The sequence below is a fragment of the Coturnix japonica genome, chromosome W (assembly GCF_054131305.1).
Source record: "Coturnix japonica strain WE chromosome W, WE-NBRP24, whole genome shotgun sequence".
Taxonomy (NCBI): Eukaryota; Metazoa; Chordata; class Aves; order Galliformes; family Phasianidae; genus Coturnix; species Coturnix japonica.
The window spans coordinates 15,607,254-15,633,457 of NC_140701.1; the positions used below are offsets into that span (position 1 = coordinate 15,607,254).

At 36.4% G+C, this 26,204-nt stretch overlaps 1 protein-coding gene across 1 annotated transcript; it reads right to left on the reverse strand.

Moving 5' to 3' along the window:
- Positions 1 to 23,825: 23,825 nt before the first annotated feature.
- On the reverse strand, positions 23,826 to 25,935 carry LOC146754556 (endogenous retrovirus group K member 8 Gag polyprotein-like). Its single transcript, XM_085527667.1, has one exon. The coding sequence runs from the start codon at positions 25,663 to 25,665 to the stop codon at positions 23,836 to 23,838; it is 1,830 nt and encodes a 609-aa protein (XP_085383793.1). The 5' UTR covers positions 25,666 to 25,935; the 3' UTR covers positions 23,826 to 23,835.
- Between the last annotated feature and the right edge of the window lie 269 nt (positions 25,936 to 26,204).

Genomic DNA, 26,204 nt, shown 5'->3' on the forward strand with positions numbered 1-26,204 from the left:
TAGAGGAGAAAAGGTATTTCTGTTAGTAACGTCCTCAATTTGTAGAAGAGAAAAGGTATTCTGGAAACAATGTGTCATATTTTGCTACCAAGCTTCATTTTGTAGAGAAAATGTCTTCTTTTGGGGATGAAAACCAGTATTTCTGGGAAACAACGCTATTTTAAAGGGATAAAAAGCATTATTTTGGTGAGAAAACCATGTCCTTGCAAGGATAAAGAATGATTCCTAGGAGAGAACTTTTATTTCCGGGATAGGTACTGATATTTGTGTGACATTCTTCTAAAATTGGTCAGAAATCGATATTTCTGTTGGAAATGTCCTTATTTTGAAGAGGGAAAGAGGTATTCCAATAACAGTGTTTCATATGTTGCTACAAGGGACCATTTGTAGAGAAAACGATTTCTATTGGGGATGAAAACCACTTTTTTGGGTAGAAAATGCTACTTGTAATGATGAAAAGCTTTGTATTGGTAAGAAAAAGAATTTTTGGCAAGATTCAAGAGTGATACCTGAGAGAGAACACATTTTTTTCTGGTATAAGTATTGATATTAGTGTGAAATACATCGGAAATTTGTCTGAAATGGATAATTCTTATGTTAATGTCATTATTTTGTAGGGGAAGACAGATATTCTGGAATCAATGAATCATAATTTGTTACAAAGCATCCTTATAAAGAGAATGTGTTTTCTTTTGGGGATGAAAACCAGTAATTTAGGGAGAAATTGCTATTTGTAGGGATGAAAAGCATTAGTTTGGGAAGAAAACCATAGTTTTGCAAGGATGAAGAGTGATACCTAAGAGTGTACTTTTCATTTCTGGGATAAGTGTCGATATTCATGTGACCTACTTCTAAAATTTGTCAGAAATCGATATTTCTGTTGGAAATGTCATTCTTTTTTAGATGAAAAGAGTTATTCTGGAAACAATGTGTCATATATGGCTACAAACGATAATTTTGTAGAGAAATCGATTTCTTTTGAAGATGAAAACCACCTTTTGGTTTAGAAAATGCTGTTTGTAGAGATGAAAAACATTATTTTGGTAAGAAAACCATATTTTTGCAAGGGTAAAAAGTGATACCTAAGAGAGACCTTTTTATTTCTGGTGTAAGTATTGATATTCCTGTGAATTTTTTCTAAAATCTGTCAGAAAAGGATATATCTGTTGGAAATGTCCTTAATTTGTAGAGGAGAAAAGGTATTTCTGTTAGTAACCTCCTCAATTTGTAGAAGAGAAAAGGTATTCTGGAAACAATGTGTCATATTTTGCTACCAAGCTTCATTTTGTAGAGAAAATGTCTTCTTTTGGGGATGAAAACCAGTATTTCTGGGAAACAACGCTATTTTAAAGGGATAAAAAGCATTATTTTGGTGAGAAAACCATGTCCTTGCAAGGATAAAGAATGATTCCTAGGAGAGAACTTTTATTTCCGGGATAGGTACTGATATTTGTGTGACATTCTTCTAAAATTGGTCAGAAATCGATATTTCTGTTGGAAATGTCCTTATTTTGAAGAGGGAAAGAGGTATTCCAATAACAGTGTTTCATATGTTGCTACAAGGGACCATTTGTAGAGAAAACGATTTCTATTGGGGATGAAAACCACTTTTTTGGGTAGAAAATGCTACTTGTAATGATGAAAAGCTTTGTATTGGTAAGAAAAAGAATTTTTGGCAAGATTCAAGAGTGATACTTAAGAGAGAACACATTTTTTTCTGGTGTAAGTATTGATATTAGCGTGAAATACATCGGAAATTTGTCTGAAATGGATAATTCTTATGTTAATGTCATTATTTTGTAGGGGAACACAGATATTCTGGAATCAATGTGTCATAATTTGTTACAAAGCATCGTTTTAAAGAGAATGTGTCTTCTTTTGGGGATGAAAACCAGTAATTTAGGGAGAAATTGCTATTTGTAGGGATTAAAAGCATTAGTTTGGGAAGAAAACCATAGTTTTGCAAGGATGAAGAGTGATACCTAAGAGTGTACTTTTCATTTCTGGGATAAGTGTCGATATTCAAGTGACCTACTTCTAAAATTTGTCAGAAATCGATATTTCTGTTGGAAATGTCATTCTTTTTTAGATGAAAAGAGTTATTCTGGAAACAATGTGTCATATATGGCTACAAACGATAATTTTGTAGAGAAATCGATTTCTTTTGAAGATGAAAACCACCTTTTGGTTTAGAAAATGCATTTTCTAGAGATGAAAAACATGATTTTGGTAAGAAAATCATATTTTTGCAAGGGTAAAGAGTGATACCTAAGAGAGACCTTTTTATTTCTGGTATAAGTATTGATATTCCTGTGAATTTTTTCTAAAATCTGTCAGAAAAGGATATATCTGTTGGAAATGTCCTTATTTTGTAGAGGAGAAAAGGTATTTCTGTTAGTAACGTCCTCAATTTGTAGAAGAGAAAAGGTATTCTGGAAACAATGTGTCATATTTTGCTACCAAGCTTCATTTTGAGGAGAAAATGTCTTCTTTTGGGGATGAAAACCAGTATTTCTGGGAAACAGCGCTATTTTAAAAAGATAAAAAGCATTATTTTGGTGAGAAAACCATGTTCTTGCAAGGATAAAGAATGATTCTTAGGAGAGAACTTTTATTTCGAGATAGGTACTGATATTTGTGTGACATTCTTCTAAAATTTGTCAGAAATCGATATTTCTGTGGAAATGTCCTTATTTTGAAGAGGGAAAGAGGTATTCCAATAACAGTGTTTCATATGTTGCTACAAGGGACCATTTGTAGAGAAAACGATTTCTATTGGGGATGAAAACCACTTTTTTGGGTAGAAAATGCTACTTGTAATGATGAAAAGCTTTGTATTGGTAAGAAAAAGAATTTTTGGCAAGATTCAAGAGTGATACCTGAGAGAGAACACATTTTTTTCTGGTGTAAGTATTGATATTAGTGTGAAATACATCGGAAATTTGTCTGAAATGGATAATTCTTATGTTAATGTCATTATTTTGTAGGGGAACACAGATATTCTGGAATCAATGTGTCATAATTTGTTACAAAGCATCGTTTTAAAGAGAATGTGTCTTCTTTTGGGGATGAAAACCAGTAATTTAGGGAGAAATTGCTATTTGTAGGGATGAAAAGCATTAGTTTGGGAAGAAAACCATAGTTTTGCAAGGATGAAGAGTGATACCTAAGAGTGTACTTTTCATTTCTGGGATAAGTGTCGATATTCAAGTGACCTACTTCTAAAATTTGTCAGAAATCGATATTTCTGTTGGAAATGTCATTCTTTTTTAGATGAAAAGAGTTATTCTGGAAACAATGTGTCATATATGGCTACAAACGATAATTTTGTAGAGAAATCGATTTCTTTTGAAGATGAAAACCACCTTTATGTTTAGAAAATGCTGTTTGTAGAGATGAAAAACATTATTTTGGTAAGAAAACCATATTTTTGCAAGGGTAAAGAGTGATACCTAAGAGAGACCTTTTTATTTCTGGTATAAGTATTGATATTCCTGTGAATTTTTTCTAAAATCTGTCAGAAAAGGATATATCTGTTGGAAATGTCCTTATTTTGTAGAGGAGAAAAGGTATTTCTGTTAGTAATGTCCTCAGTTTGTAGAAGAGAAAAGGTATTGTGGAAACAATGTGTCATATTTTGCTACCAAGCTTCATTTTGTAGAGAAAATGTCTTCTTTTGGGGATGAAAACCAGTATTTCTGGGAAACAACGCTATTTTAAAGGGATAAAAAGCATTATTTTGGTGAGAAAACCATGTCCTTGCAAGGATAAAGAATGATTCTTAGGAGAGAACTTTTATTTCCGGGATAGGTACTGATATTTGTGTGACATTCTTCTAAAATTTGTCAGAAATCGATATTTCTGTTGGAAATGTCCTTATTTTGAAGAGGGAAAGAGGTATTCCAATAACAGTGTTTCATATGTTGCTACAAGGGACCATTTGTAGAGAAAACGATTTCTATTGGGGATGAAAACCACTTTTTTGGGTAGAAAATACTACTTGTAATGATGAACAGCTTTGTATTGGTAAGAAAAAGAATTTTTGGCAAGATTCAAGAGTGATACCTGAGAGAGAACACATTTTTTTCTGGTGTAAGTATTGATATTAGTGTGAAATACATCGGAAATTTGTCTGAAATGGATAATTCTTATGTTAATGTCATTATTTTGTAGGGGAAGACAGATATTCTGGAATCAATGAATCATAATTTATTACAAAGCATCGTTTTAAAGAGAATGTGTCTTCTTTTGGGGATGAAAACCAGTAATTTAGGGAGAAATTGCTATTTGTAGGGATGAAAAGCATTAGTTTGGGAAGAAAACCATAGTTTTGCAAGGATGAAGACTGATACCTAAGAGTGTACTTTTCATTTCTGGGATAAGTGTCGATATTCAAGTGACCTACTTCTAAAATTTGTCAGAAATCGATATTTCTGTTGGAAATGTCATTCTTTTTTAGATGAAAAGAGTTATTCTGGAAACAATGTGTCATATATGGCTACAAACGATAATTTTGTAGAGAAATCGATTTCTTTTGAAGATGAAAACCACCTTTAGGTTTAGAAAATGCTGTTTGTAGAGATGAAAAACATTATTTTGGTAAGAAAACCATATTTTTGCAAGGGTAAAAAGTGATACCTAAGAGAGACCTTTTTATTTCTGGTGTAAGTATTGATATTCCTGTGAATTTTTTCTAAAATCTGTCAGAAAAGGATATATCTGTTGGAAATGTCCTTATTTTGTAGAGGAGAAAAGGTATTTCTGTTAGTAACCTCCTCAATTTGTAGAAGAGAAAAGGTATTCTGGAAACAATGTGTCATATTTTGCTACCAAGCTTCATTTTGTAGAGAAAATGTCTTCTTTTGGGGATGAAAACCAGTATTTCTGGGAAACAGCGCTATTTTAAAGGGATAAAAAGCATTATTTTGGTGAGAAAACCATGTCCTTGCAAGGATAAAGAATGATTCTTAGGAGAGAACTTTTATTTCCGGGATAGGTACTGATATTTGTGTGACATTCTTCTAAAATTTGTCAGAAATCGATATTTCTGTTGGAAATGTCCTTATTTTGTAGAGGGAAAGAGGTATTCCAATAACAGTGTTTCATATGTTGCTACAAGGGACCATTTGTAGAGAAAACGATTTGTATTGGGGATGAAAACCACTTTTTTGGGTAGAAAATGCTACTTGTAATGATGAAAAGCTTTGTATTGGTAAGAAAAAGAATTTTTGGCAAGATTCAAGAGTGATACCTGAGAAAGAACACATTTTTTTCTGGTGTAAGTATTGATATTAGCGTGAAATACATCGGAAATTTGTCTGAAATGGATAATTCTTATGTTAATGTCATTATTTTGTAGGGGAAGACAGATATTCTGGAATCAATGAATCATAATTTGTTACAAAGCATCCTTTTAAAGAGAATGTGTTTTCTTTTGGGGATGAAAACCAGTAATTTAGGGAGAAATTGCTATTTGTAGGGATGAAAAGCATTAGTTTGGGAAGAAAACCATAGTTTTGCAAGGATGAAGAGTGATACCTAAGAGTGTACTTTTCATTTCTGGGATAAGTGTCGATATTCATGTGACCTACTTCTAAAATTTGTCAGAAATCGATATTTCTGTTGGAAATGTCATTCTTTTTTAGATGAAAAGAGTTATTCTGGAAACAATGTGTCATATATGGCTACAAACGATAATTTTGTAGAGAAATCGATTTCTTTTGAAGATGAAAACCACCTTTAGGTTTAGAAAATGCTGTTTGTAGAGATGAAAAACATTATTTTGGTAAGAAAACCATATTTTTGCAAGGGTAAAGAGTGATACCTAAGAGAGACCTTTTTATTTCTGGTATAAGTATTGATATTCCTGTGAATTTTTTCTAAAATCTGTCAGAAAAGGATATATCTGTTGGAAATGTCCTTATTTTGTAGAGGAGAAAAGGTATTTCCGTTAGTAACGTCCTCAATTTGTAGAAGAGAAAAGGTATTCTGGAAACAATGTGTCATATTTTGCTACCAAGCTTCATTTTGTAGAGAAAATGTCTTCTTTTGGGGATGAAAACCAGTATTTCTGGGAAACAGCGCTATTTTAAAGGGATAAAAAGCATTATTTTGGTGAGAAAACCATGTCCTTGCAAGGATAAAGAATGATTCTTAGGAGAGAACTTTTATTTCCGGGATAGGTACTGATATTTGTGTGACATTCTTCTAAAATTTGTCAGAAATCGATATTTCTGTTGGAAATGTCCTTATTTTGAAGAGGGAAAGAGGTATTCCAATAACAGTGTTTCATATGTTGCTACAAGGGACCATTTGTAGAGAAAACGATTTCTATTGGGGATGAAAACCACTTTTTTGGGTAGAAAATGCTACTTGTAATGATGAAAAGCTTTGTATTGGTAAGAAAAAGAATTTTTGGCAAGATTCAAGAGTGATACCTGAGAGAGAACACATTTTTTTCTGGTATAAGTATTGATATTAGCGTGAAATACATCGGAAATTTGTCTGAAATGGATAATTCTTATGTTAATGTCATTATTTTGTAGGGGAAGACAGATATTCTGGAATCAATGTGTCATAATTTGTTACAAAGCATCCTTATAAAGAGAATGTGTTTTCTTTTGGGGATGAAAACCAGTAATTTAGGGAGAAATTGCTATTTGTAGGGATGAAAAGCATTAGTTTGGGAAGAAAACCATAGTTTTGCAAGGATGAAGAGTGATACCTAAGAGTGTACTTTTCATTTCTGGGATAAGTGTCGATATTCATGTGACCTACTTCTAAAATTTGTCAGAAATCGATATTTCTGTTGGAAATGTCATTCTTTTTTAGATGAAAAGAGTTATTCTGGAAACAATGTGTCATATATGGCTACAAACGATAATTTTGTAGAGAAATCGATTTCTTTTGAAGATGAAAACCACCTTTAGGTTTAGAAAATGCTGTTTGTAGAGATGAAAAACATTATTTTGGTAAGAAAACCATATTTTTGCAAGGGTAAAGAGTGATACCTAAGAGAGACCTTTTTATTTCTGGTGTAAGTATTGATATTCCTGTGAATTTTTTCTAAAATCTGTCAGAAAAGGATATATCTGTTGGAAATGTCCTTATTTTGTAGAGGAGAAAAGGTATTTCTGTTAGTAACGTCCTCAATTTGTAGAAGAGAAAAGGTATTCTGGAAACAATGTGTCATATTTTGCTACCAAGCTTCATTTTGTAGAGAAAATGTCTTCTTTTGGGGATGAAAACCAGTATTTCTGGGAAACAACGCTATTTTAAAGGGATAAAAAGCATTATTTTGGTGAGAAAACCATGTCCTTGCAAGGATAAAGAATGATTCCTAGGAGAGAACATTTATTTCCGGGATAGGTACTGATATTTGTGTGACATTCTTCTAAAATTTGTCAGAAATCGATATTTCTGTTGGAAATGTCCTTATTTTGAAGAGGGAAAGAGGTATTCCAATAACAGTGTTTCATATGTTGCTACAAGGGACCATTTGTAGAGAAAACGATTTCTATTGGGGATGAAAACCACTTTTTTGGGTAGAAAATGCTACTTGTAATGATGAAAAGCTTTGTATTGGTAAGAAAAAGAATTTTTGGCAAGATTCAAGAGTGATACCTGAGAGAGAACACATTTTTTTCTGGTATAAGTATTGATATTAGCGTGAAATACATCGGAAATTTATCTGAAATGGATAATTCTTATGTTAATGTCATTATTTTGTAGGGGAAGACAGATATTCTGGAATCAATGAATCATAATTTGTTACAAAGCATCCTTTTAAAGAGAATGTGTTTTCTTTTGGGGATGAAAACCAGTAATTTAGGGAGAAATTGCTATTTGTAGGGATGAAAAGCATTAGTTTGGGAAGAAAACCATAGTTTTGCAAGGATGAAGAGTGATACCTAAGAGTGTACTTTTCATTTCTGGGATAAGTGTCGATATTCATGTGACCTACTTCTAAAATTTGTCAGAAATCGATATTTCTGTTGGAAATGTCATTCTTTTTTAGATGAAAAGAGTTATTCTGGAAACAATGTGTCATATATGGCTACAAGCGATAATTTTGTAGAGCAATCGATTTCTTTTGAAGATGAAAACCACCTTTTGGTTTAGAAAATGCTGTTTGTAGAGATGAAAAACTTTATTTTGGTAAGAAAACCATATTTTTGCAAGGGTAAAAAGTGATACCTAAGAGAGACCTTTTTATTTCTGGTGTAAGTATTGATATTCCTGTGAATTTTTTCTAAAATCTGTCAGAAAAGGATATATCTGTTGGAAATGTCCTTATTTTGTAGAGGAGAAAAGGTATTTCTGTTAGTAACGTCCTCAATTTGTAGAAGAGAAAAGGTATTCTGGAAACAATGTGTCATATTTTGCTACCAAGCTTCATTTTGTAGAGAAAATGTCTTCTTTTGGGGATGAAAACCAGTATTTCTGGGAAACAACGCTATTTTAAAGGGATAAAAAGCATTATTTTGGTGAGAAAACCATGTCCTTGCAAGGATAAAGAATGATTCCTAGGAGAGAACTTTTATTTCCGGGATAGGTACTGATATTTGTGTGACATTCTTCTAAAATTTGTCAGAAATCGATATTTCTGTTGGAAATGTCCTTATTTTGAAGAGGGAAAGAGGTATTCCAATAACAGTGTTTCATATGTTGCTACAAGGGACCATTTGTAGAGAAAACGATTTCTATTGGGGATGAAAACCACTTTTTTGGGTAGAAAATGCTACTTGTAATGATGAAAAGCTTTGTATTGGTAAGAAAAAGAATTTTTGGCAGGATTCAAGAGTGATACCTGAGAGAGAACACATTTTTTTCTGGTGTAAGTATTGATATTAGCGTGAAATACATCGGAAATTTGTCTGAAATGGATAATTCTTATGTTAATGTCATTATTTTGTAGGGGAAGACAGATATTCTGGAATCAATGAATCATAATTTGTTACAAAGCATCCTTTTAAAGAGAATGTGTCTTCTTTTGGGGATGAAAACCAGTAATTTAGGGAGAAATTGCTATTTGTAGGGATGAAAAGCATTAGTTTGGGAAGAAAACCATAGTTTTTCAAGGATGAAGAGTGATACCTAAGAGTGTACTTTTCATTTCTGGGATAAGTGTCGATATTCAAGTGACCTACTTCTAAAATTTGTCAGAAATCGATATTTCTCTTGGAAATGTCATTCTTTTTTAGATGAAAAGAGTTATTCTGGAAACAATGTGTCATATATGCCTACAAACGATAATTTTGTAGAGAAATCGATTTCTTTTGAAGATGAAAACCACCTTTTGGTTTAGAAAATGCTGTTTCTAGAGATGAAAAACATGATTTTGGTAAGAAAATCATATTTTTGCAAGGGTAAAGAGTGATACCTAAGAGAGACCTTTTTATTTCTGGTATAAGTATTGATATTCCTGTGAATTTTTTCTAAAATCTGTCAGAAAAGGATATATCTGTTGGAAATGTCCTTATTTTGTAGAGGAGAAAAGGTATTTCCGTTAGTAATGTCCTCAATTTGTAGAAGAGAAATGGTATTCTGGAAACAATGTGTCATATTTTGCTACCAAGCTTCATTTTGAGGAGAAAATGTCTTCTTTTGGGGATGAAAACCAGTATTTCTGGGAAACAACGCTATTTATAGGGAAAAAAGCATTATTTTGGTGAGAAAACCATGTTCTTGCAAGGATAAAGAATGATTCTTAGGAGAGAACTTTTATTTCGAGATTGGTACTTATATTTGTGTGACATTCTTCTAAAATTTGTCAGAAATCGATATTTCTGTTGGAAATGTCCTTATTTTGAAGAGGGAAAGAGGTATTCCAATAACAGTGTTTCATATGTTGCTACAAGGGACCATTTGTAGAGAAAACGATTTCTATTGGGGATGAAAACCACTTTTTTGGGTAGAAAATGCTACTTGTAATGATGAAAAGCTTTGTATTGGTAAGAAAAAGAATTTTTGGCAAGATTCAAGAGTGATACCTGAGAGAGAACACATTTTTTTCTGGTATAAGTATTGATATTAGTGTGAAATACATCGGAAATTTGTCTGAAATGGATAATTCTTATGTTAATGTCATTATTTTGTAGGGGAAGACAGATATTCTGGAATCAATGAATCATAATTTGTTACAAAGCATCCTTATAAAGAGAATGTGTTTTCTTTTGGGGATGAAAACCAGTAATTTAGGGAGAAATTGCTATTTGTAGGGATGAAAAGCATTAGTTTGGGAAGAAAACCATAGTTTTGCAAGGATGAAGAGTGATACCTAAGAGTGTACTTTTCATTTCTGGGATAAGTGTCGATATTCATGTGACCTACTTCTAAAATTTGTCAGAAATCGATATTTCTGTTGGAAATGTCATTCTTTTTTAGATGAAAAGAGTTATTCTGGAAACAATGTGTCATATATGGCTACAAACGATAATTTTGTAGAGAAATCGATTTCTTTTGAAGATGAAAACCACCTTTTGGTTTAGAAAATGCTGTTTGTAGAGATGAAAAACATTATTTTGGTAAGAAAACCATATTTTTGCAAGGGTAAAGAGTGATACCTAAGAGAGACCTTTATATTTCTGGTGTAAGTATTGATATTCCTGTGAATTTTTTCTAAAATCTGTCAGAAAAGGATATATCTGTTGGAAATGTCCTTAATTTGTAGAGGAGAAAAGGTATTTCTGTTAGTAACGTCCTCAATTTGTAGAAGAGAAAAGGTATTCTGGAAACAATGTGTCATATTTTGCTACCAAGCTTCATTTTGTAGAGAAAATGTCTTCTTTTGGGGATGAAAACCAGTATTTCTGGGAAACAACGCTATTTTAAAGGGATAAAAAGCATTATTTTGGTGAGAAAACCATGTCCTTGCAAGGATAAAGAATGATTCCTAGGAGAGAACTTTTATTTCCGGGATAGGTACTGATATTTGTGTGACATTCTTCTAAAATTGGTCAGAAATCGATATTTCTGTTGGAAATGTCCTTATTTTGAAGAGGGAAAGAGGTATTCCAATAACAGTGTTTCATATGTTGCTACAAGGGACCATTTGTAGAGAAAACGATTTCTATTGGGGATGAAAACCACTTTTTTGGGTAGAAAATGCTACTTGTAATGATGAAAAGCTTTGTATTGGTAAGAAAAAGAATTTTTGGCAAGATTCAAGAGTGATACCTGAGAGAGAACACATTTTTTTCTGGTATAAGTATTGATATTAGTGTGAAATACATCGGAAATTTGTCTGAAATGGATAATTCTTATGTTAATGTCATTATTTTGTAGGGGAAGACAGATATTCTGGAATCAATGAATCATAATTTGTTACAAAGCATCCTTATAAAGAGAATGTGTTTTCTTTTGGGGATGAAAACCAGTAATTTAGGGAGAAATTGCTATTTGTAGGGATGAAAAGCATTAGTTTGGGAAGAAAACCATAGTTTTGCAAGGATGAAGAGTGATACCTAAGAGTGTACTTTTCATTTCTGGGATAAGTGTCGATATTCATGTGACCTACTTCTAAAATTTGTCAGAAATCGATATTTCTGTTGGAAATGTCATTCTTTTTTAGATGAAAAGAGTTATTCTGGAAACAATGTGTCATATATGGCTACAAACGATAATTTTGTAGAGAAATCGATTTCTTTTGAAGATGAAAACCACCTTTTGGTTTAGAAAATGCTGTTTGTAGAGATGAAAAACATTATTTTGGTAAGAAAACCATATTTTTGCAAGGGTAAAAAGTGATACCTAAGAGAGACCTTTTTATTTCTGGTGTAAGTATTGATATTCCTGTGAATTTTTTCTAAAATCTGTCAGAAAAGGATATATCTGTTGGAAATGTCCTTAATTTGTAGAGGAGAAAAGGTATTTCTGTTAGTAACCTCCTCAATTTGTAGAAGAGAAAAGGTATTCTGGAAACAATGTGTCATATTTTGCTACCAAGCTTCATTTTGTAGAGAAAATGTCTTCTTTTGGGGATGAAAACCAGTATTTCTGGGAAACAACGCTATTTTAAAGGGATAAAAAGCATTATTTTGGTGAGAAAACCATGTCCTTGCAAGGATAAAGAATGATTCCTAGGAGAGAACTTTTATTTCCGGGATAGGTACTGATATTTTTGTGACATTCTTCTAAAATTGGTCAGAAATCGATATTTCTGTTGGAAATGTCCTTATTTTGAAGAGGGAAAGAGGTATTCCAATAACAGTGTTTCATATGTTGCTACAAGGGACCATTTGTAGAGAAAACGATTTCTATTGGGGATGAAAACCACTTTTTTGGGTAGAAAATGCTACTTGTAATGATGAAAAGCTTTGTATTGGTAAGAAAAAGAATTTTTGGCAAGATTCAAGAGTGATACTTAAGAGAGAACACATTTTTTTCTGGTGTAAGTATTGATATTAGCGTGAAATACATCGGAAATTTGTCTGAAATGGATAATTCTTATGTTAATGTCATTATTTTGTAGGGGAACACAGATATTCTGGAATCAATGTGTCATAATTTGTTACAAAGCATCGTTTTAAAGAGAATGTGTCTTCTTTTGGGGATGAAAACCAGTAATTTAGGGAGAAATTGCTATTTGTAGGGATTAAAAGCATTAGTTTGGGAAGAAAACCATAGTTTTGCAAGGATGAAGAGTGATACCTAAGAGTGTACTTTTCATTTCTGGGATAAGTGTCGATATTCAAGTGACCTACTTCTAAAATTTGTCAGAAATCGATATTTCTGTTGGAAATGTCATTCTTTTTTAGATGAAAAGAGTTATTCTGGAAACAATGTGTCATATATGGCTACAAACGATAATTTTGTAGAGAAATCGATTTCTTTTGAAGATGAAAACCACCTTTTGGTTTAGAAAATGCATTTTCTAGAGATGAAAAACATGATTTTGGTAAGAAAATCATATTTTTGCAAGGGTAAAGAGTGATACCTAAGAGAGACCTTTTTATTTCTGGTGTAAGTATTGATATTCCTGTGAATTTTTTCTAAAATCTGTCAGAAAAGGATATATCTGTTGGAAATGTCCTTATTTTGTAGAGGAGAAAAGGTATTTCTGTTAGTAACCTCCTCAATTTGTAGAAGAGAAAAGGTATTCTGGAAACAATGTGTCATATTTTGCTACCAAGCTTCATTTTGAGGAGAAAATGTCTTCTTTTGGGGATGAAAACCAGTATTTCTGGGAAACAGCGCTATTTTAAAAAGATAAAAAGCATTATTTTGGTGAGAAAACCATGTTCTTGCAAGGATAAAGAATGATTCTTAGGAGAGAACTTTTATTTCGAGATAGGTACTGATATTTGTGTGACATTCTTCTAAAATTTGTCAGAAATCGATATTTCTGTTGGAAATGTCCTTATTTTGAAGAGGGAAAGAGGTATTCCAATAACAGTGTTTCATATGTTGCTACAAGGGACCATTTGTAGAGAAAACGATTTCTATTGGGGATGAAAACCACTTTTTTGGGTAGAAAATGCTACTTGTAATGATGAAAAGCTTTGTATTGGTAAGAAAAAGAATTTTTGGCAAGATTCAAGAGTGATACCTGAGAGAGAACACATTTTTTTCTGGTGTAAGTATTGATATTAGTGTGAAATACATCGGAAATTTGTCTGAAATGGATAATTCTTATGTTAATGTCATTATTTTGTAGGGGAACACAGATATTCTGGAATCAATGTGTCATAATTTGTTACAAAGCATCGTTTTAAAGAGAATGTGTCTTCTTTTGGGGATGAAAACCAGTAATTTAGGGAGAAATTGCTATTTGTAGGGATGAAAAGCATTAGTTTGGGAAGAAAACCATAGTTTTGCAAGGATGAAGAGTGATACCTAAGAGTGTACTTTTCATTTCTGGGATAAGTGTCGATATTCAAGTGACCTACTTCTAAAATTTGTCAGAAATCGATATTTCTGTTGGAAATGTCATTCTTTTTTAGATGAAAAGAGTTATTCTGGAAACAATGTGTCATATATGGCTACAAACGATAATTTTGTAGAGAAATCGATTTCTTTTGAAGATGAAAACCACCTTTATGTTTAGAAAATGCTGTTTGTAGAGATGAAAAACATTATTTTGGTAAGAAAACCATATTTTTGCAAGGGTAAAGAGTGATACCTAAGAGAGACCTTTTTATTTCTGGTATAAGTATTGATATTCCTGTGAATTTTTTCTAAAATCTGTCAGAAAAGGATATATCTGTTGGAAATGTCCTTATTTTGTAGAGGAGAAAAGGTATTTCCGTTAGTAATGTCCTCAATTTTTTAGAAGAGAAAAGGTATTCTGGAAACAATGTGTCATATTTTGGTACAAAGCTTCATTTTGTAGAGAAAATGTCTTCTTTTGGGGATGAAAACCAGTATTTCTGGGAAACAACGCTATTTTAAAGGGATAAAAAGCATTATTTTGGTGAGAAAACCATGTCCTTGCAAGGATAAAGAATGATTCCTAGGAGAGAACTTTTATTTCCGGGATAGGTACTGATATTTGTGTGACATTCTTCTAAAATTTGTCAGAAATCGATATTTCTGTTGGAAATGTCCTTATTTTGAAGAGGGAAAGAGGTATTCCAATAACAGTGTTTCATATGTTGCTACAAGGGACCATTTGTAGAGAAAACGATTTCTATTGGGGATGAAAACCACTTTTTTGGGTAGAAAATGCTACTTGTAATGATGAAAAGCTTTGTATTGGTAAGAAAAAGAATTTTTGGCAAGATTCAAGAGTGATACCTGAGAGAGAACACATTTTTTTCTGGTGTAAGTATTGATATTAGTGTGAAATACATCGGAAATTTGTCTGAAATGGATAATTCTTATGTTAATGTCATTATTTTGTAGGGGAACACAGATATTCTGGAATCAATGTGTCATAATTTGTTACAAAGCATCGTTTTAAAGAGAATGTGTCTTCTTTTGGGGATGAAAACCAGTAATTTAGGGAGAAATTGCTATTTGTAGGGATGAAAAGCATTAGTTTGGGAAGAAAACCATAGTTTTGCAAGGATGAAGAGTGATACCTAAGAGTGTACTTTTCATTTCTGGGATAAGTGTCGATATTCAAGTGACCTACTTCTAAAATTTGTCAGAAATCGATATTTCTGTTGGAAATGTCATTCTTTTTTAGATGAAAAGAGTTATTCTGGAAACAATGTGTCATATATGGCTACAAACGATAATTTTGTAGAGAAATCGATTTCTTTTGAAGATGAAAACCACCTTTATGTTTAGAAAATGCTGTTTGTAGAGATGAAAAACATTATTTTGGTAAGAAAACCATATTTTTGCAAGGGTAAAGAGTGATACCTAAGAGAGACCTTTTTATTTCTGGTATAAGTATTGATATTCCTGTGAATTTTTTCTAAAATCTGTCAGAAAAGGATATATCTGTTGGAAATGTCCTTAATTTGTAGAGGAGAAAAGGTATTTCTGTTAGTAACGTCCTCAATTTGTAGAAGAGAAAAGGTATTCTGGAAACAATGTGTCATATTTTGCTACCAAGCTTCATTTTGTAGAGAAAATGTCTTCTTTTGGGGATGAAAACCAGTATTTCTGGGAAACAACGCTATTTTAAAGGGATAAAAAGCATTATTTTGGTGAGAAAACCATGTCCTTGCAAGGATAAAGAATGATTCCTAGGAGAGAACTTTTATTTCCGGGATAGGTACTGATATTTGTGTGACATTCTTCTAAAATTGGTCAGAAATCGATATTTCTGTTGGAAATGTCCTTATTTTGAAGAGGGAAAGAGGTATTCCAATAACAGTGTTTCATATGTTGCTACAAGGGACCATTTGTAGAGAAAACGATTTCTATTGGGGATGAAAACCACTTTTTTGGGTAGAAAATGCTACTTGTAATGATGAAAAGCTTTGTATTGGTAAGAAAAAGAATTTTTGGCAAGATTCAAGAGTGATACCTGAGAGAGAACACATTTTTTTCTGGTATAAGTATTGATATTAGTGTGAAATACATCTGAAATTTGTCTGAAATGGATAATTCTTATGTTAATGTCATTATTTTGTAGGGGAAGACAGATATTCTGGAATCAATGAATCATAATTTGTTACAAAGCATCCTTATAAAGAGAATGTGTTTTCTTTTGGGGATGAAAACCAGTAATTTAGGGAGAAATTGCTATTTGTAGGGATGAAAAGCATTAGTTTGGGAAGAAAACCATAGTTTTGCAAGGATGAAGAGTGATACCTAAGAGTGTACTTTTCATTTCTGGGATAAGTGTCGATATTCAAGTGACCTACTTCTAAAATTTGTCAGAAATCGATATTTCTGTTGGAAATGTCATTCTTTTTTAGATGAAAAGAGTTATTCTGGAAACAATGTGTCATATATGGCTACAAACGATAATTTTGTAGAGAAATCGATTTCTTTTGAAGATGAAAACCACCTTTTGGTTTAGAAAATGCATTTTCTAGAGATGAAAAACATGATTTTGGTAAGAAAATCATATTTTTGCAAGGGTAAAGAGTGATACCTAAGAGAGACCTTTTTATTTCTGTTATAAGTATTGATATTCCTGTGAATTTTTTCTAAAATCTGTCAGAAAAGGATATATCTGTTGGAAATGTCCTTATTTTGTAGAGGAGAAAAGGTATTTCTGTTAGTAACGTCCTCAATTTGTAGAAGAGAAAAGGTATTCTGGAAACAATGTGTCATATTTTGCTACCAAGCTTCATTTTGAGGAGAAAATGTCTTCTTTTGGGGATGAAAACCAGTATTTCTGGGAAACAGCGCTATTTTAAAAAGATAAAAAGCATTATTTTGGTGAGAAAACCATGTTCTTGCAAGGATAAAGAATGATTCTTAGGAGAGAACTTTTATTTCGAGATAGGTACTGATATTTGTGTGACATTCTTCTAAAATTTGTCAGAAATCGATATTTCTGTTGGAAATGTCCTTATTTTGAAGAGGGAAAGAGGTATTCCAATAACAGTGTTTCATATGTTGCTACAAGGGACCATTTGTAGAGAAAACGATTTCTATTGGGGATGAAAACCACTTTTTTGGGTAGAAAATGCTACTTGTAATGATGAAAAGTTTTGTATTGGTAAGAAAAAGAATTTTTGGCAAGATTCAAGAGTGATACCTGAGAGAGAACACATTTTTTTCTGGTGTAAGTATTGATATTAGTGTGAAATACATCGGAAATTTGTCTGAAATGGATAATTCTTATGTTAATGTCATTATTTTGTAGGGGAACACAGATATTCTGGAATCAATGTGTCATAATTTGTTACAAAGCATCGTTTTAAAGAGAATGTGTCTTCTTTTGGGGATGAAAACCAGTAATTTAGGGAGAAATTGCTATTTGTAGGGATGAAAAGCATTAGTTTGGGAAGAAAACCATAGTTTTGCAAGGATGAAGAGTGATACCTAAGAGTGTACTTTTCATTTCTGGGATAAGTGTCGATATTCAAGTGACCTACTTCTAAAATTTGTCAGAAATCGATATTTCTGTTGGAAATGTCATTCTTTTTTAGATGAAAAGAGTTATTCTGGAAACAATGTGTCATATATGGCTACAAACGATAATTTTGTAGAGAAATCGATTTCTTTTGAAGATGAAAACCACCTTTATGTTTAGAAAATGCTGTTTGTAGAGATGAAAAACATTATTTTGGTAAGAAAACCATATTTTTGCAAGGGTAAAGAGTGATACCTAAGAGAGACCTTTTTATTTCTGGTATAAGTATTGATATTCCTGTGAATTTTTTCTAAAATCTGTCAGAAAAGGATATATCTGTTGGAAATGTCCTTAATTTGTAGAGGAGAAAAGGTATTTCTGTTAGTAACGTCCTCAATTTGTAGAAGAGAAAAGGTATTCTGGAAACAATGTGTCATATTTTGCTACCAAGCTTCATTTTGTAGAGAAAATGTCTTCTTTTGGGGATGAAAACCAGTATTTCTGGGAAACAACGCTATTTTAAAGGGATAAAAAGCATTATTTTGGTGAGAAAACCATGTCCTTGCAAGGATAAAGAATGATTCCTAGGAGAGAACTTTTATTTCCGGGATAGGTACTGATATTTGTGTGACATTCTTCTAAAATTTGTCAGAAATCGATATTTCTGTTGGAAATGTCCTTATTTTGAAGAGGGAAAGAGGTATTCCAATAACAGTGTTTCATATGTTGCTACAAGGGACCATTTGTAGAGAAAACGATTTCTATTGGGGATGAAAACCACTTTTTTGGGTAGAAAATGCTACTTGTAATGATGAAAAGCTTTGTATTGGTAAGAAAAAGAATTTTTGGCAAGATTCAAGAGTGATACCTGAGAGAGAACACATTTTTTTCTGGTGTAAGTATTGATATTAGTGTGAAATACATCGGAAATTTGTCTGAAATGGATAATTCTTATGTTAATGTCATTATTTTGTAGGGGAACACAGATATTCTGGAATCAATGTGTCATAATTTGTTACAAAGCATCGTTTTAAAGAGAATGTGTCTTCTTTTGGGGATGAAAACCAGTAATTTAGGGAGAAATTGCTATTTGTAGGGATGAAAAGCATTAGTTTGGGAAGAAAACCATAGTTTTGCAAGGATGAAGAGTGATACCTAAGAGTGTACTTTTCATTTCTGGGATAAGTGTCGATATTCAAGTGACCTACTTCTAAAATTTGTCAGAAATCGATATTTCTGTTGGAAATGTCATTCTTTTTTAGATGAAAAGAGTTATTCTGGAAACAATGTGTCATATATGGCTACAAACGATAATTTTGTAGAGAAATCGATTTCTTTTGAAGATGAAAACCACCTTTATGTTTAGAAAATGCTGTTTGTAGAGATGAAAAACATTATTTTGGTAAGAAAACCATATTTTTGCAAGGGTAAAGAGTGATACCTAAGAGAGACCTTTTTATTTCTGGTATAAGTATTGATATTCCTGTGAATTTTTTCTAAAATCTGTCAGAAAAGGATATATCTGTTGGAAATGTCCTTATTTTGTAGAGGAGAAAAGGTATTTCCGTTAGTAATGTCCTCAATTTTTTAGAAGAGAAAAGGTATTCTGGAAACAATGTGTCATATTTTGGTACAAAGCTTCATTTTGTAGAGAAAATGTCTTCTTTTGGGGATGAAAACCAGTATTTCTGGGAAACAACGCTATTTTAAAGGGATAAAAAGCATTATTTTGGTGAGAAAACCATGTCCTTGCAAGGATAAAGAATGATTCCTAGGAGAGAACTTTTATTTCCGGGATAGGTACTGATATTTGTGTGACATTCTTCTAAAATTTGTCAGAAATCGATATTTCTGTTGGAAATGTCCTTATTTTGAAGAGGGAAAGAGGTATTCCAATAACAGTGTTTCATATGTTGCTACAAGGGACCATTTGTAGAGAAAACGATTTCTATTGGGGATGAAAACCACTTTTTTGGGTAGAAAATGCTACTTGTAATGATGAAAAGCTTTGTATTGGTAAGAAAAAGAATTTTTGGCAAGATTCAAGAGTGATACCTGAGAGAGAACACATTTTTTTCTGGTGTAAGTATTGATATTAGTGTGAAATACATCGGAAATTTGTCTGAAATGGATAATTCTTATGTTAATGTCATTATTTTGTAGGGGAACACAGATATTCTGGAATCAATGTGTCATAATTTGTTACAAAGCATCGTTTTAAAGAGAATGTGTCTTCTTTTGGGGATGAAAACCAGTAATTTAGGGAGAAATTGCTATTTGTAGGGATTAAAAGCATTAGTTTGGGAAGAAAACCATAGTTTTGCAAGGATGAAGAGCGATACCTAAGAGTGTACTTTTCATTTCTGGGATAAGTGTCGATATTCAAGTGACCTACTTCTAAAATTTGTCAGAAATCGATATTTCTGTTGGAAATGTCATTCTTTTTTAGATGAAAAGAGTTATTCTGGAAACAATGTGTCATATATGGCTACAAACGATAATTTTGTAGAGAAATCGATTTCTTTTGAAGATGAAAACCACCTTTTGGTTTAGAAAATGCTGTTTGTAGAGATGAAAAACATTATTTTGGTAAGAAAACTGTTACCTCGATCTGGTAACCTGGAAAGTCAAGTCCCTTTGTGAATGTGTATCGACGGCCCCGACCAAGTCACAGCTGCTTGTTACACCAATATGGTCAGCGGTAAAATGGCGTTTATTGGAATGTGAGGGTCCCTTATATAGGTATCCAGTTTCATCCTTATCTTTTCAAGTATGCATGACCCAGCAGGGGAAGGCCTATCACGTTACATCCCGAGGGTCGTACTTCGCCTAATACAACATCTCCCCTTCCCCATGCCCAATAAAACCAAGACCCGTAACACGCGACCGCTAAAACTATCCCTAACATATAAAAGTGTTAGTTTTCATATATAAATTTTGTGGTGAGTTATTTAAAAAGTGACGTAAACATGCAAAGGTATGTGGTGCAGTGTATAATAATGTTAGTGGTTCTTTAGTTAGTATTTTCAAGGCATCTTGGGCTTATGCAGCTCATTATCATGCGCTGTAAACAACCCTGAATACATTGAAACAAACAAGGTAAACAAATTCTTAAAACTAAAAGACTAAAATGATAGGAACACTGTGGTGGCATTAGCTTAACAGACCAGCATGCCAGCATGCCAGCCTCTCAATTTCTCTAAAAGCATGGACTACAACTACTCCTAGAGCTAAAATAAATGCAAAAATTCTGGCTGTAGAACCCCACAAACGAACCTCATCCCCTTATAACAATCACACAAAGGCACACAGTCAATAATGTAACAGATGTCCTTCTCGTGAGTACTGACAGCTGTTCTTCATTCGTCCCTTTTCTTTTTCCTGTGGGGTCATTTCACGGATGCAGCTGGCGGGCTCCCACCAACCGTACCTAGAAGGAAAGTACTCAGCTTTTCGATTAGTTTTCTGTTTCTCCCAGAACATCCTTTTGGGCGATCGCTGTATCAGGTTTTATTTTTCTCGACGGAACCCATAAAATTTTTCCCGATTCTCTGTCCTTTACTGCAGCATAACCTCTGCCCCAAACTAAAACAGACCACCCTGATTCCCAGGTACCATCATCCCGTCTTATCTTTACTGGTGGCCCCTCGTCAATGATTCTTGGTTGCCAGTGTTTCTGTATTGGGGTGTGCTTACTCTCTCCTCGTTCAAAATGATTGATTGCATAAAGTGCTCGGGCCAATACTTCTGCCTGTTGGGCTATTGGGATCCTACCTCTGTGACCCTCCCCCTCCCCAAGGACACGTATCTTATCCTTCAGGAGGCGGTTGGCCCTCTCCACAATTGCTTGTCCCTGGGAATTCCCAGGGATGCCTGTAGAGTGAGATATTCCCCACCGTTCAAGCCAATCTTGTGTAGACCGCGAGATGAAACACGAGCCATTGTCTGTTTTGATGTGTCGCGGCACCCCCAGGACCGCGATGGCAGTGGCCCAATGTTGCTGAGCAGCAGGAGAGTTAGCACGCGTGTGTTGGGTGGCAATGATGATCGTCGATGATGTGTCCACGGTGACCGCCAACCATTGCTTTGGAGCCATACGTTGTTCTAAAGTGAAGTCAGTCTGCCAGATATCTAGAGGAGAGAGCCCCCGAGGGTTAACTCCCGCCCCCAACGCAGGTGCTGAATTACAGTGCGGGCATGTTTGAACCACTTCTCGAGCTGCGGATAGAGGAATGGAACATGCTCGTGACAAAGCTCGTGCTCCAATGTGCAGAGAGGAGTGTAAGTCACGTGCCTTTTGAAGTGTAAGCACCTGTCCACCTGCTACCCGGTCAGCCACCGCATTTCCAGCTGTAAAGAACCCTGGAACCTCCGAATGACTGCGGACATGAAGAATGGCCACAGATGCAGATCGGGAGACCAGAGCCTCCTCCAGCAAGAAAGCGATCTCAGTGTTAGGCACACCCTCATTGCCCATGCGAAGCAGTAACTTAGCCACAAATGCTGAATCAGTGACCACATTACACGGAGTTTCTGGCCACAAACGTAAAGCCACTGCTACGGCCCTGGCTTCAAGCACCTGAACACTGACTGTTTTATCTGTTATCAGCTTGTGTTCCCACCTATTGGATGAATTCTGCCAAACCACCGCTCCCTGACCCGTGGCAGAAGAGGCATCTGTGAATACAGTTGGTCCCTCCATCGGGGTGTCAAGTACCCTGAGCTTTAATGAAACCTGAAGGGGCTTTGCAAGTTCAAAGATCGGCAATGAATCCGAGTAGAAGATTTTTCCACCAAAGCCTTGCAAAGCAAGTAAAATGGCATCAGGCAGAGGGTTTACATTTCTGAAGGCACTTGGCATGTATATGATATCTGGTTCTTTTCCTAACGCTCTCACAGCAGCAAGCCTAATCTTCTGAAGCAAGGAGGATAACTGTTCAAGCCAGGAGGTAAATGCTCTCACTGGCTGTACAGAGAATAGCCACCAGAGTGGACGTGGCCGGGAACCCAGAGTATGTCCAAGTATCCCCACCGCCCCATCTTGGCACTTGGTGACAGCCCCCTCCAAGGGTCGATCAGGGCTCCATCGAGCAAGGACATTGGAAGAACAAGCCTGTAGGATTTCCCGCCAGGCCAAATCCATTTCCTGTGTCCATGCTCTCTCTTCCCTGGGATCCGAACCCTTCAACTGATCATAAAATGGCTTCATGAGTCGTGGAGGTATGCCAAGGGCATTGCGCACCCACTGAATAGCCCCCACCAGCTTCTGGACGTCCCACAAGGTCCTAACGTGGGGTTTAATATCCAGGCCCTGGGGAGCTACCATTGTGGGCCCAAAACGATATCCCAGAAATTCAATCCCTGGCCCCTTCTGTATCTTTTCCAGGGAGATGGTAAAACCTGCTGTAGTGAGAGCGTCAACCACCCGCCTTTCCAAATCGTGTAATTGAACCTCACTGGGAGCTGCAAGCAACAAGTCGTCCATATAATGAGTAATTCGACAATCAGGCAGTGATGTTCGTACCTGCTCAATTATTCTTCCCACCACGAGTTGGCAGATTGTGGGAGAGCATGCCATACCTTGAGGAAGTACCTTCCAATGGAACCTCTCCGAAGGCCCTTGGTTATTGAGAGTGGGTACAGTAAAAGCAAAGGCCTCCAGATCCTTCACTGCTAAGGGGATAGAGAAGAAACAATCTTTAAGATCAATAACCACCAAAGGCCATCCCTCCGGTATGGCTGATAGCAGAGGACCACCTTGTTGCACCGGACCAAAGAGGATGAGCTGTGCATTAACCATGCGAAGGTCGTGTAACAACCGAAATGACCCTGAAGATTTTCGGATAACAAAAACAGGAGTGTTCCAAGAACTAAGAGAAGGCTCCAAATGGCCTAAAAATAGCTCTCTTGAAACCAACTTCTTGAGCGCTGTTAACTTTTCATGAGTAAGGGGCCACTGATCTACCCAAACAGGACGAGCATCCTGCTTCCAGCGCAAGGGAATGGCGTGTTTCATTGCTAATTGGTAGACAGTGGCCCTTACTATAAATTTGTCATGCGAACCCCTAAGGCATCAAGGAAGTCTCGGCCCAAAATTGTGCCTGGAACAGACCCAATCAGAGGTCCAATCAGTACAGGTTTGTCTATGGAACCGTCCCTATTAATCAGAGTGATTTCCACCCGTTCCGCTGACTCGCCAGTTGACACTGTACCCCCAACCCCAGAGATGGATTTCGCCAAACCAAGCACTGGCCAGGATGGAGGCCAGTCCTTTTCTGCTATTACCGTAACATCTGCTCCTGAGTCAAGCAAGGCTGTGATAAGGACGGAGCAAGGAACCTTTTTATAAGGCAATTGTCCCATATAAGCCATAATTATCTTGACTATAGGCCGTTGACTGAGATCCATAGTTAAGGCCACTGCGGGTGAGAGATGTGGACTCTCCCCTGCGCCAAACTCAATGGCATGTGGGGCCCAAGTACTTGACTGCGGGAGGGACCCTGGGCCTGAGGTGCCCTCCCATTCTCGTTTCCCTGCGGCATAAGAGTGTATTTTCGGCAATGACGAGCTGTATGACCCAGCCTATTACAGGCTTGGCACTTGCTGTTAGTCTTGAGCTGCCCACCTGAAGCTTTACACTGTACCTTGAAATGGCCAGGCTGACCACATTTAAAGCAATTGCCCTTGGACTGACCATTTTGTATGGCCATGACAGAAAGCAATGCGTTTGCTAGCCCCTCATTAGACAGCGGTGTTGTCTGTTGTTTGTCCAGCACATACTTAATAATTTCACCCGGAGTCTCAAGATCGTCAGGGGCAGCTCGAATGATGTCCCTAACATTTTTGTGAGCCTTCTGCTTCAGGCAATCCTTTAAAATAGAAGCTTGCGCGTCCTTAGGTAGATCTGATCCTTCTACTGCTCGTATCAATCGATTAGCAAAATCAGAGAATGACTCTGAGGGACCCTGAGCAATCTCTGACCACGGGGCTGCAGGCTCTGCCTTTCTTATAAAGTTTCTAAAGGCAGTAGCAGCCGCCCCTGTAGTGGAAAGCAATTCCCCTGGGCGCAGGAGCCTAAGCTGTCTCTCTGGGGACCCAGCCATTTCTGCAGTTACTCCCGAAAGCCTCATTATATCAGTTCTCGGTTCCCCCTCCCTCCCATTAGCAGGGTGTTGAGCATCACGTCCAGCCTCAGCTACAATAGCTTTAAGTTGTATCATCCACTCCTCCCTCCACAAAGTAAACTGAACTGGCTCGAGAACGACTCTCATTAGACTCTCAATGTCATACGGGAGTAGGGGACCTGGGGCAATGAGTGCCTCAAAAGCACTTAGTGTCATCGGAGATCTCAGCCCCTTTTTCTCAATCGCTTCTGCAAACCGAGTAACTGCTTTTGCTTCCAAAGGTACCCAAACCGGTCCCTCCTGTCTGACGACAATCGGGAACACTGCATGATCTCGCTCCTTGAGTCCCGACTCACGCATTGATTCCTGGATGTCAGCCCAATTAGTGGGCCTGCGTGATAACTCTTGCTCCCCCCACAACTCCTCCCTCCATGGAGGCGAACCCGATACTGTGGGGCCGGGCAAAGCCTTCCGTTCCTCCCCCTTTTTGGAACACGATCCCTCCTCTGAGGGGGGCGGGTATGAGGGCGAGCCCACGCCTCCACGGCGCGCCGCCTCCATAAACCCTCCCCCCTCCGGACAAGAACCGCCCCCTTCGGGTGAGTGAAAGCTCTGCAAAGAGGGGTAAAGGCGGGGATATGATGGTGGCGCCTCCTTCGATGACTCAGCTTCCGCCTTCTTTTCCGGAGTTGTTGTTTCGAGCGCGGCCATGGCCATCTTGGAATCAGCCGGCGTGGCCGACGCCATCTTGGATCCGGAGTCACTGCAAGAAAGCAGATCCCCCGCACCCCCCGAGACCCCGGACGTCCCGGAATCCAGACCAAAGACCCCTTTCGCGATGGCCTGGACTTGCTTCTCCTCCCTAGCCGCTTTAAGCGCACCTAGGACCAAACCCCAGGTTTTTAATTCTTTCGCTTTATGCTCGTGGGTGGCTCTCTGGAGCAGGGCCTCAGTGAAAGAGTCCCACCGCCCCGAATCGAGCAAAACGCCAGGGGAGGGTAAAAGCCGCGCCGACTCCAACCAAGAGGCAACAGCGGCAATATCCTTCTTAGAAGGAGCATTCTTACCACAATAGGTTTTACAAAGTTGCAATACTACTCTAAAGACGGAATCCATTTACCCAGAGACCTGAAGTCTTCCTGGTCTTCTACGAACTATCGGCCGTAGGATAGGCGCAGCGCTGCATTCCCCTTTGCACCCCACCGAGAGTGCTTCCACGGGCTCGAACCGTGGATACCGCGTCCGTCAGCGCGGTTTTAGCCGTCGCACACTCACCTCCAGGACTTTGCCTCACACGGGGCACCAATTGTTACCTCGATCTGGTAACCTGGAAAGTCAAGTCCCTTTGTGAATGTGTATCGACGGCCCCGACCAAGTCACAGCTGCTTGTTACACCAATATAGTCAGCGGTAAAATGGGGTTTATTGGAATGTGAGGGTCCCTTATATAGGTATCCAGTTTCATCCTTATCTTTTCACGTATGCATGACCCAGCAGGGGAAGGCCTATCACGTTACATCCCGAGGGTCGTACTTCGCCTAATACAACAGAAAACCATATTTTTGCAAGGGTAAAGAGTGATACCTAAGAGAGACCTTTTTATTTCTTGTATAAGTATTGATATTCCTGTGAATTTTTTCTAAAATCTGTCAGAAA